Source organism: Panulirus ornatus, chromosome 32 (genome assembly GCF_036320965.1).
Source record: "Panulirus ornatus isolate Po-2019 chromosome 32, ASM3632096v1, whole genome shotgun sequence".
NCBI lineage: Eukaryota > Metazoa > Arthropoda > Malacostraca > Decapoda > Palinuridae > Panulirus > Panulirus ornatus.
This window is the reverse complement of record NC_092255.1, coordinates 19,189,715-19,201,506: the sequence shown is the minus strand read 5'-3', so window position 1 is coordinate 19,201,506 and position 11,792 is coordinate 19,189,715. Positions and strand designations below refer to the sequence as shown.

Here is an 11,792-nt window from a genome sequence, read left to right as displayed (position 1 = left end):
GATTTGAGATTATGAATAGAAATGAAGGTCATTAATCTTATTCATCCAATGTTTTGCTGTTCATAAATACTCTATTTGATTTGTGCGGATGTAGAGGGGCCACTAATTCTAGAGCATATGTGCCATATGTTAGATTCGACCTACTTTCTACTAAACAAATAAAATGGTATCTGTAAATACAAACACCTGCCACGAGTATGTCTGGTGTTGGCATTGCCACCATCTCCGGTACATAGATTAAAATTGCAACGATTCAGAGATTAGAACTCGGCCCCTGTGTGAGGCTAACACGCGAGATCACGAAGCGTTCCATATGTTTGAAGAACCTCCCTCATGCAGTGGTTGGCGCTGACATTCATACACTTCTTAAGATAGGCTCTCCAGATTCAAGGATACGCCTATTCAGTTTCAAACCCAGTCGTGCAGGTGTCGTATCTACTGAATATGGGTAATTATCCTGTCAGTGACAAACATTCATCTAGTAACCTATATCCAAAAAATTTCGACCGTAGTCTAATTAATTACAGACGTTAGTGAACGTAATATTGTATTTTTCCCCCACGCTTTCCAAAAGGAAAAAAAAAATCCATAATTTCATAATTCGATTCCGTCCCCTAGGAATTTATCATGACCACTACACAATTTGCCCTTCATGTAAAAATCTTCCCCTTCAGTGATTATCTTGTATCAAAGATTTAGTCCAGGCCTTCAGGGGTTTGTATTACTCTTGCATTAACGATCATCATGTGCTCAACAATTTATCCCAGTTCTTCCTGGGGTTCATCTAGCTTCAACGATCAAGTGTCCAACGATTTAGTCCAGTCTTCCCTGGGATTCGTAATGCTCCTTCTTCAACACTCATCATATATCCACCAATTTAGTTCAGTCCTTCTCACAAAAATCACCTAAATGTAATCCTGTTCTCCTAAGCAATATAAACCCTCTCCCCCTCCAGATATTCGAGGATATCTGTCGTTTCATTACAAAAACGTATACAAAGAATTCGACTCTACAAGTGGTTCTGTTTCTCAAACCCATTAGCTATGACGGCACCATCCTTAAGAATTAGGATACGAACCTAACCTTTCAAGGGTCAATAGCATCGTGCTCATGGGGTTTTGTCTCTGAATCAATACCATAATTTTTCTGTACTTAATTTTTCAGTTTATCATAAGCATGAAGACTATAAGCGTGACTATTTTTTTTTTATGCCACATTCTGGTTGTTATCAGCTGTGGGCGTCTGTGCTGGTGGTTACATACTCATTTCCGATGACCGATCCTACCTAGGCTTTGCTTGGAGGTTTGCTTACCTACCTACAGCCCAGGACACCGTGAAGAAGACCGCCAGGGGCGTCGATCTTCTCGGTCTGTTTAACTTCAGCACATCAGAGATCGTGGACAGCTCGCCTGGTCCTGGGACATGAGAAGACTTGAGCCCTTGGGAAGATAAGATAAGATTGTAATGAAGTTATGCAGGAGAGCCGTCGTGTTCAGTATAGGGAAGTTCCTCTGCCCGGGAAGACTGTACTACAATGCTCATCAAGGAGTTGTAAGTTCATCCGAAGAGATATCTGTTGTGAAGTATATACACGGATCCAAAAATCGTCACAAGACTAAGTTGTTATATAACATAATTGGTAATGCTTGGCAGAGCTCTGTGACTGGAGCGTACAAAGGTGCTGATGGACTACACACAAAGATATAGGTGTACGGTACACCTTTATTTCGATCGCTTTAAAAATGAAAGCCATATAAGAATTCATATCACTAAGGAAGAAAAATATGTATATGTTCGAGTTGATGTTATACAAATGTGAAATGTCGAAGATTAGAGGCAAAAACAGACATTAATAAAGACAGCAAAATAATGAACTTGGTCGATTGATATTCAGTAGAAACAACAGCGGGACAAATGTAGATGCTTGCAGAACTGCAAAAGGAATATTCAAAACGTCAAAAGCATTTCTGAGAAAGAATCTAAGCCTTTCTTTGGATACCAAAGCTTTTGAAGCGGAAATGTTATCAGTGATGGTGTTAAATGTTTGAGCGATTCATGGTTGTAGGGAGAACGACCTGAACGTCACTGAAGATGAGGGATGTGGCCCAAGTGGATATAAGATGCTGCTTCGCTTGCCAACGTGATTAACCTCTCGAGAATTCCTCCCAGGAGGATGGTGACTATGTCTCGAGTTAATCATAAGCACAGGACCTGAAGGCATATGTATATGGACTAGCGTGACAATTTTCATCTGTTCAGAAGATACGTCTTTCTGTATAGGATCATTACAGAGGCATGCTGCCCCGTCCGTTAATGCCGTTAGTGGATGTGGTGCGACATGATCACACTTAGGTGGGTTCACGTTATGGAAACTTCGTAACATCTGGGACGTGGCTCACCTTGTCTGTGGCAGGGAAAATGAAAACGTTGGGAACGAGGACGGTTCTTGCATAAGTACCCCTCAAGGTTTCAGTGGGCCGCTGGCAGCTTTCATCTAGGGGGGAGGAAACCAAAGCGGGGTTATTAATTTGAACATGCCAGGGTTCCCTGGTTGGAGCTTAGTACCTTCTCCCTTTTGATGAGAGGGGTCGATGAATTTCAAAGTGGGTTTTGGATTACCTTCATAGGCCACCAGTTGGTACGGGAGGGTCTACATATCCTAAGGATACATCATAATAATGATAATTTGATTATTTACTGTTCTGGCCGTGAACAATAGTATCAGAGGTAGGCAACACCTGGCCAGTGTTGCGACCGTAAAGGTGTGTGTTGCGTTGGTGATGACTGAGGATGGTTAAGCCTACCTTACCCACTTCACGATAAACATCTTTAGTTCGATGGTTGATTTTATGTGAGCACAGGATCTAAGGGCATTTTGATGACAATTTCGATGGTTGATTTTATGTGAGCACAGGATCTAAGGGCAGTTTGATGACGCGTAATCATATGCCTGAAAAACCTAAATAAAAATCAATATTTTTTCTTTTTTTTTGTGATGGTGCGTGAGCTCTGGGTTGGTACCATACTGGAGTAACATATGAGTACTGCATGTGTTATGTAACGCTTATATAGAGTAACCGATATCTCTCACGAACGTGAAACTGATTCCCACTTGTAAAAGAGGTCAGCGCGATGGGACCCAAGGATGAATCGATCTACATCCATGATATACTGATAAAATGGAATTCAATATTGAGCAGACGTCGAACATGGACATCTATCTGTTCATGGTGTTAATGGCCCATATCAACATACCACATTTCAAAGGGCGTAAGCTCAGATTCGTCTCGCCTTCTTCCAGTCTCATCGAAGATCTATCAATGTTTAAACTGGGTACAGCTCTGTTGGCACATATTATATGAAAATCATGACTACAATATAAGAGAAAAACGCCCATCTCTGGAGAACCTGTAGATCACTGTGGAAAAAACCAATGGAGCTAACCAGGTGGCTCCATTGATGATATTGCCCACGTCAGATAATACATACTGTAATTATACGTGATCCTTTTTATGGAGATCTAAAAGGAATTTTGACTTGCACTGATGAGTGTTGGGATACATTCCAGTTAATATTGCCCAAAGAACAATAGTAGTGTCTACATACTCGAATGTTTTCTTAATATAAGACGACACACAAATGTATTAGGACCTTTAAGGCTTTGGTGTAGATAATCAAAGTTATTCACCGTTAAACATCTACTCAGATTAATGTTTTGAAAGTATGAAGAAAAAAAGATTTTGGATTAAATTCGTCATATAGGTAACCCCTATGGAAGCCCTTGGGTACAGCATCAAGTGCGGAGGCTCTGTACTCGTTAGGTTCACTTAGTTCATAATAAAGCTGTCGCCTGTGTATACTAAGGGTGGGCTTGGGTACGGGGTGCGTAAATTGAAAGGACCTTTTTACAACCTTTGTAACTGTGTAGTCAGTATGACTGTTAGGGAATGATGGTACTTACTTTGTAAACGTCCTGTTTCATTGCTTCTGACGAATCACTTTTTTTTTTTTTTTACTATCGTTTTTCCTGCTGATCTGTACGTGAAGATGATTGTATATCTTTCCTCGTGACTTGTGCTATTGGTTTCTGGCTGTGCCCGACCAGGGATGGACCAGCGCCATGGTGGTTAGCTGGGAGGATTTCTGTACAATTTTATTCGTTCGCTTGATGTACTTGACCCCACCAACAGGAGTCGTGCTGCCACACACTCCATGCACGACCTACGGACACAGCACGAACAGGCTAAACCTCTGGTCTACTATATGAAGGAAATTGCTTTTAAATAATGATAGGTCAAATTTCAGCACAAATATATAACCATGTGAACTGATAAGTATTTGATATTCATTTAATCAATATGCAAGTTTATTACATATTCAGGAAAGTTTCACAAATATTAATGATATTCATAAATATAAGCCAATCTGTATCATTAAGTGGGACCGGCTAGTAACTTCATGTTGTAATTTCAGTCGTGTCATCCTGCCGCTCACCCTTGAGGAGGTACTTATCCCGCCAGCGCCCGCTGACGGTGCCTTGACCGCCACCGCCCACCACACGCCCCTACTTCCTCCCACTGGAGGCAGTATGGCATTATGGAGTGCCGTGTATTGCCACCAAACAAACTTTTCCCATATCTTTCCTCGATTTCTCTCAATCAACCATCTCTTTGCATTCGCGTTTTTCATGTATTCATAATTCTCTCAACTTCAGGTATCTGTCCCCTGTGGTGGCCCACACAGATGGGGTCTTTTATTGTTGCCTCCTCCAATGACACTTAGCAACCCAAATCCCATTACTTAAGCCCATCATTGTGTTTGGCAAACTGGCTGTCTTATCATACATATGGCTTCACGGATCTATAGATTAATCTATTATCCTTGAATCACACTAACCAAATATTCAAAACAAACCAAAATCCATTTATTTGTGTTATACTAACTCAGACTTACGCCTAACAGCCATATCAATTTAACTTTATGAAGACAATTGAGAAACTTGTTTTTTTTAGATCAAGTGCATGTGTACCATGTTGCTAGTGAAGAGTGTTATGGGTATGTGTGTATTGCAGTACCACTTGGGGCAGCTGTACGGGGTAGCCGAGGCCAGCAAGAACGAGACTGGTGGGGGTGAGGGGATCCAGATCCTCACCAACGAACCTTTCACCGACCTCCAATTCCACGACGGCGCCTTCACTAGCGGACAATATACTCACAAAATATTTCATCTCAAGAAGTAAGTATATTGTTACCGCGCTTTTTTTTTTTCTATAATTACACTTTATTTACCTTTTTTTCTACCGTAGTAAAATTCAAGGAAATTTTAGCGGTTTTATCGCTGGGTTATGTTATATCTTTCTTCATACAATTAACTATAAGTGGCTGGAGATAAAACCAAGAGAGTAACTTTTAACAACTGATTGGAGGAAAAGAGTCTGGGAGTTGTAGAAATCGGGAGGGGTTTGTTGGAGGGCCCTAGGGAATGCGGTGAGGCAGTGAAAGCTAAGGAAATGAGAAGGAAAGGGGGACAAAGGTTCCGGCATCCAAACCAGATGCTCCATTGCTATTTACATCCTCCCTGTGTATCATAACCCTTCATACTTTCGGGAATTTAATGAATAGAAAGATCAACAAGCGCAGTGACGTTATCCCGGTAATGGGGTCGCTAATTAGAATTTCCCTTTTTCTCTTCTTTAGTCTGTCCAGTATTTTCCCCTTGGATTTCAATGTAGATCAAATGATCTTGGTAAGCATTTTCGAAAAGTTACCGAAAGAGAATTAACTCACAACCAAGATAGAGAAACCAGATAAGTGTATACAGCCTAATGTCATTGGCTGAGGCTAAGCGAGGAAATTTTCTTTATGAGATGAGTGTCAGTTGGAAAATTTTGGTGCCAGTACTGATAAGTTTTACACAAGGATATACTATCTCTTTGACATTTTCCATAATGACATTCTGAAGTATCCGGAGACGTTAAATATCCAGAGAAGTTGGGGAGGCACGTGCCCCTCATTTTTACTGGCATAAATTTAATAAGAAAAACCCAGTCCGATCGCTCGAATTTCCCTGATGTATTTTGTTTATTATCGTTTTAGCGGATATGAATTACATGTATGTAATGAATGAGCACTTCGCAATATAGGGTACCAGGCAAACAAAACTATTTTCGATATTTATTGTATGACATCCCTGCACGCATCTAATGAGAATCCCCAAAATAATCTGGTCCCTCCCTAGTATGTAAAGTGCATCATATTTCATTATTAGACATTGTAAAGAAAATCGTAGTACTTAGTTTCATAAACTAAGGACCGAGAGGTAAACGAATTCATCTTGTAATGTTGCAGCCAGCGAGATTCTATTTGTTCCACGACAGCAAGCAAGTTGCGTGTACCGTGGTCATGTACCTGTGTGACTCGACACGGGTGGAGGGTGGCACCAGGCTTGTCATGGGACAGTGCATGATAACGTCAAGTGGAACATCACGATCATGAAGAGAGGGAAATTTTCATTATGGATGATATAATAGATTACTTATTCTACCCAGGCTAACTCAGTGGCTCTCGACTCTCTGTTATGAACCCTTTCTTTGCGCCTATCATACTGTACTCTGATGATATCAGTGTAATGGGTGCGACATGGTACTTAGCATGATAAAATGAAAATGACAGTATGTAGCAGAGTACATGCTATGGTCCGACATCTCGGTACGGAACGCAACTATATTTATGACGGTCCTGTGCACCGGATATCTGATTTTGATATAGTACAGCGACACATCCAAAAAATTTCTGAGGTGCTTCCTTTGCCTGTCCAAATTGCTTGCATGTTACAATACAGGTAGCAAGGAAAAGTGATGGATGAATACTTTCATTGAGAGAAATTCCATGTGATTCCGGGGCTGTACTTCCAGTTTTATTTGAACTCAAGAAACATTTTTTTTTTTAGGTATGGACACTGACATGATAAACATATAGTTAGGGATCTTTTTTTAGGTCTGGACACTGACACGATAAACAGGTACTTAGGGATCTTTTTTTAGGTCTGGACACTGACATGATAAACAGATAGTTAGGGATTGTGCATGAGTTGCTCAGTTAAAAGGCCTGGGCCAGTGGAGGAGTGAGGTCTGTGAACAACAAAGAATAGTTTCCTTGACGTTCAAGACTCAGGCTGGAGCCCAGAATTCCTGGCTAGCTTATTGATTGACGGTGGTAGATGAGGTCCCCCCTCCACTTGGCGGCGAATCCGGGAGAGAGCCGTCGCCAACATTATCAGTTTGGGAAGTTCTTCAAAGTTAAAGCGTAAAGGTTGCAAAATATAAAATAATCGGGACATGATATCAGTGGCCAGTCATTTGGAAGTCACCTTAATTCAGATGTATATCAAGCATCAACTTGTTGAGCACGAGAGTAGGACCATTTGGCATGATTAGATTCTAACCTTTAAGTGTCATCTCAAAAGGCCATTGCATCATACCTAGGGCCGATACCTCTTCTGCCGTCCCTAAGCCAATTTTCAAAACGGATCTACCCAATACTCGCAACCTTACCTTAGTCACTACAAAACCGAGTGGGATCATGTCTTGGGTACTGGCTATTACCACGGTGGGCTTCACGTCTTCACTGTGGCGCTTACCGCTTGTTTACAGTCTGACGATAACCAATACAACACGATTTTTCGTTAATAATAATAATAATAGTAATCTAATGTATACATCCTATTAAACTTATGTCCCAAGAAGAGAGCACTTATATGAAGGCCATTATTTTGCCGTATTCGATCGAAAAATGCACTAAATCATTCATATCAGGGCAAATGAATACAACTGGTTCGTCTGACGCTTTTCATTAATGATTCAGTCACTCGTAATCATCAATGATAGCCTGCGGTAAAAAAAAAAAAAAAGGACACACGTACCTCTCGTATCATCAAATACCTTTGATGCACCCAACCCAAATTAACTCATTAATTTTATAGTATACAATTCCTGAGGCCAAGAGGCCATCCGATAGTAGGTCTGAATACACAAATGGAAGAGGGAGCAAACCCGCTCTGTATCATTACAAAGATGAATCATGACCCACCTTTAAGGTTGCTTAAACTGTCCTACTCTTTCCATTCGTCTCACATAATCCATAACTGACATATGGTTCCAGTGACATAACAGAACGATTGTCTGTCTTAAGTTGCTTCCATTACTAGACCTGCAGCCTACACAGGTTAAAATCCACTCTTGGTTATAATAAAGGGACGTTCCCAATGACTATATATATATATATATATATAGTCTTTGGGTGTAACCTCGTGCACAGAGCTGACAGTGAAAGATTCATCTTGGTTACTTCATTTAAAAAATACCGTATCTGAATACTAAGATAAATAATTTTCTCTACATTTGGCCTCATAGAATTTGTTGCCGTGGTAGAGAGAAGATAGCGTCGAGTGGCAACCTTCTCCTGAAGATTATCATTACTTGTTATCTAGCCATCTGTCATTGCGCGACAAAACGTGTGGGCCAGTGGCCCCATGATAACCCATTGTAAAACCTTTTCTTAAAGCATCTACGGAAGAGTGAAAGTAACACGAATTATATGGGATATTTACCAACAGAGATAATGGTATCAGCTTTCTAATTAGTCTGTGTGTCATACACTCATTGCTTGTATCTGGGTATACAACTCTCCTAGCTGTGTTTGTTACCCTACTCACTAAACTCTCCTAGCTGTGTTTGTTACCCTACTGAATATCATTCTGGCCCCAAGCTTTCAAAACATCCTCCCACCTTACCCTTGCTTTCTCCTTTTCCTTGTTCCTTCCACTTCTGACATGTATATGACCTTAGTCATTCTTTCCTTACTTATCTTCTCCATATGTCCACACAATTTCTGTACACCTTCAGCTCTCATACATACTCCTCTTACTACCATACCTCCCACTTTCCCTACATTGTCCTAAAACATTTTATTGCCGACACACTCACCCAAAGCTTTAGTTTTGTCTTAAGCTCATGCCTCGCATTTGTGCAACACTGATGAGACTACTAGAACATCAGACACACCCATCTTTGCCCTTAGAGTGACATCTTTCCACACATTCCTCGATGCACTCATGACTTTGCTCCCTCATTCACCCTGTGGTTCACTTTAGTTCCACACTTCCATTTGTTACCATATTCACTTCCTGGTATTTAAAACACTCCACCTCCTCCAAGTTATCTCCATTCAAACTTACTTTCTGAATGATCTGTCTATTCTTAATGCAAAACCTAATAATCTTGCTTTTCTTCAAACTCAATTTCCTCCCTTTCACACACTATTCCAACTCAGACACCAACCTCTACGGTTTCTCATTATCATCATCGTGAGTACTCTTATTAATGGTTCTTAGTGAAGGTGGGACTGCATTGAGGATGTGTGATATCACATGGATGTTTGGTTTGTTTAAGGTCGGAGTTGAAGGGAATAAATGCAAAGGTCTTTGAGTGAAGGGCAGGTCTACAACAAACTTGGGGTTGGGTGAATCAAATGCTGTCGGAGATGACAAGATTCTGGTGGGAGACTCAGCAAGGAAGTATGAACAAAAGTACAGTGATGAGATATAGTAGGGAAAAGCAACAGGATGGTCTGAATGTAAGGTGGAATGGGAGGACTTGCAGGAAGTGGAGTGCTTTAGATACACAGAAGTAGACTTGGCAGCCGTTGGAACTATGAAGGCTGTAGTGAGTCATAGGTTGGGAGAGAGGGATAAGGTCCTGGGTAAACAGGAAATAGGAAAGTGTGTGGAAGATGAGGGTATTGCTTGCTTGGATAAAGATAAGTATGTTTGAAGGCATAGTAGGTCCAGCAGCTTTGTATGGGTGAGTCTTGGGCCCTCTAGGCAAAAGAAAAGAAGGTAGATGTGTTGGAAATTAAATCCCTGAAGACATTATTTGGTGTGGGGAGGGTGATTTGATAAGAAATGTCAGTGTAACAGGTGCGGGAGTAAGCAGAGTATGACTAAGAGAGTTGACTAAGATGTGTTGAAATGGTTTGGATTTAATGAAAGGATAGAGAGAGATTGACTGAGAGGGTAGAGTATGTCAGAAGCAGAGGAAACACAGGACAGGAGAAGAGCAAGGATATGGAAGGATGGAGCGAAAGGCTTTTACTTATCAGGTCATGAACATTCAGGAGGGCAAAAAGGATGTATGGAACAAATGAATTGGAGTGTTGTGGTTTATTGGGGTAATGTGCTCTGTATGTGAATGTGATCAGGGAAACCATTAAATTTTCTGAGGAGCTTGACTGTGGATAGAGGTACTCTGGTTCCTGTGCATTATCCATGACAGCTTGAGAGAGGATGTATTTACTTCTATGCTCTGTACAGGAAAGGAGTTTACATTCATGCAGCTCTATCTCTTACTATTAGACAACTCTTTAGACTTTTGTGCTTTCCACATTTGTTAATGAGTTTCTCATGCTGCCTTGCTATTGCAGGATAAGGTAAACAAGTATGAGAACCTAATCTGATCTTGTACGGATAAATAAGTATAGGACATCATGTGCTTTGAAAATTTTCATAAAATTTTCAGTATCATACATGACGAAGGTTTTGCTAACACAAGTTCATGATGTGTTACCAACTCAAAACTATTCTCTTTGTTGCCTTATATGGCAAGTCTTCCAATACACATCATTATAGGTAGGCAAAAATAAAATGTATGATTTGGATAACTGTGAAAGTGGTGATGTTGCAGAAAGGTTCCAGCCTTCATCCGTCTTGTGGCCCCAGAGGGTGCCCTTCAAATCCATGAAAAGTCTTGGAATGCCTATCCCTACAGCAAGACCATCTACTCAGTGAGTATTGCCATGCTTCCACCACTATTCTCACTCTCTTTCAATAAATGAACTTTTTGATCATGTCCTCTGTGTTTATAATTTTTTAGCATACCATGAACAGTTCACTGATTTTAGATATCATAGGTTGCCACTCTGTGAGCTACTGTAATTCTGTCTGGATTACAGAGCCCTTTCATGAAGGAGGACTTCCTCATATCCATTGAAACACTCCACGTTCCAGACAGGGGAACATCCGAAAACGTAAGTGTTCACCTTGGTTCTTCCATCATGTAGACTATGTAGACTATCATTATCATTTGAATTAGTTCTCTGTGTTACTCACATCTCTACTGTACTCAGAAATACCATTACAGATATCCTTATTTTTTGTATGTTAGTCAGGATGGCATGGGTAAGTGAATGCCCTAATGATATCTATTTCACTTACTTATCTACTTATCAAGGGCCCTTTGTTGGGGCTTACATGTTCATGCCCCAATCTTTCTCACTCAATCCTTCCATCTCCAGTTTTGTCTCTCCCTTCTTGTCCCCTCCACTCCTGACACATAGATCCTCTTTGTCTAACTTTCCTCATTCATTCTTTCCATATGTCCAAACCATTTCAGCACAACCTTTTCAGCTCTCTCAACCACTCTTCTTTTTACCATGCCCCTCTCTTACCCTTTTATCACTTATTCGATGAAACCACCAATCACCACATCCACCCTCCTCCACACATTCTTATCTACAGCCCATGCTTTGCATCCATACAATGTCAATGGGACTACTATAACTTCAAACAGACCCATTTTCACCCTCCCACACGACAACCCCTCTTTCCACATATTCCTCAGTGCTCCCAGAACCTTTGTACCCCCACCCAGCCTATGACTCACTTATGCATCCATGGTTCCATTTGCTATCATGTTCACTCCTAGGTATCTAAAACACTCCACTTCCGAATTTTCTCT

At 40.8% G+C, this 11,792-nt stretch overlaps 1 protein-coding gene across 1 annotated transcript in view; it reads left to right on the top strand.

The window, feature by feature from the left end:
- The first annotated feature begins 1,424 nt into the window (after positions 1-1,424).
- Positions 1,425-11,792, top strand: part of LOC139759121 (phosphatidylinositol transfer protein alpha isoform-like) — a 23,209-nt gene continuing 12,841 nt past the window's right edge. Inside the window, exons 1-5 of the mRNA XM_071681091.1 lie at positions 1,425-1,551; positions 4,474-4,504; positions 5,073-5,236; positions 10,740-10,839; positions 11,008-11,082. Of these exons, the coding sequence (XP_071537192.1) occupies positions 1,535-1,551; positions 4,474-4,504; positions 5,073-5,236; positions 10,740-10,839; positions 11,008-11,082 (387 nt within the window). The 5' untranslated portion in view covers positions 1,425-1,534. The remainder of the gene's footprint in view (positions 1,552-4,473; positions 4,505-5,072; positions 5,237-10,739; positions 10,840-11,007; positions 11,083-11,792) is intronic.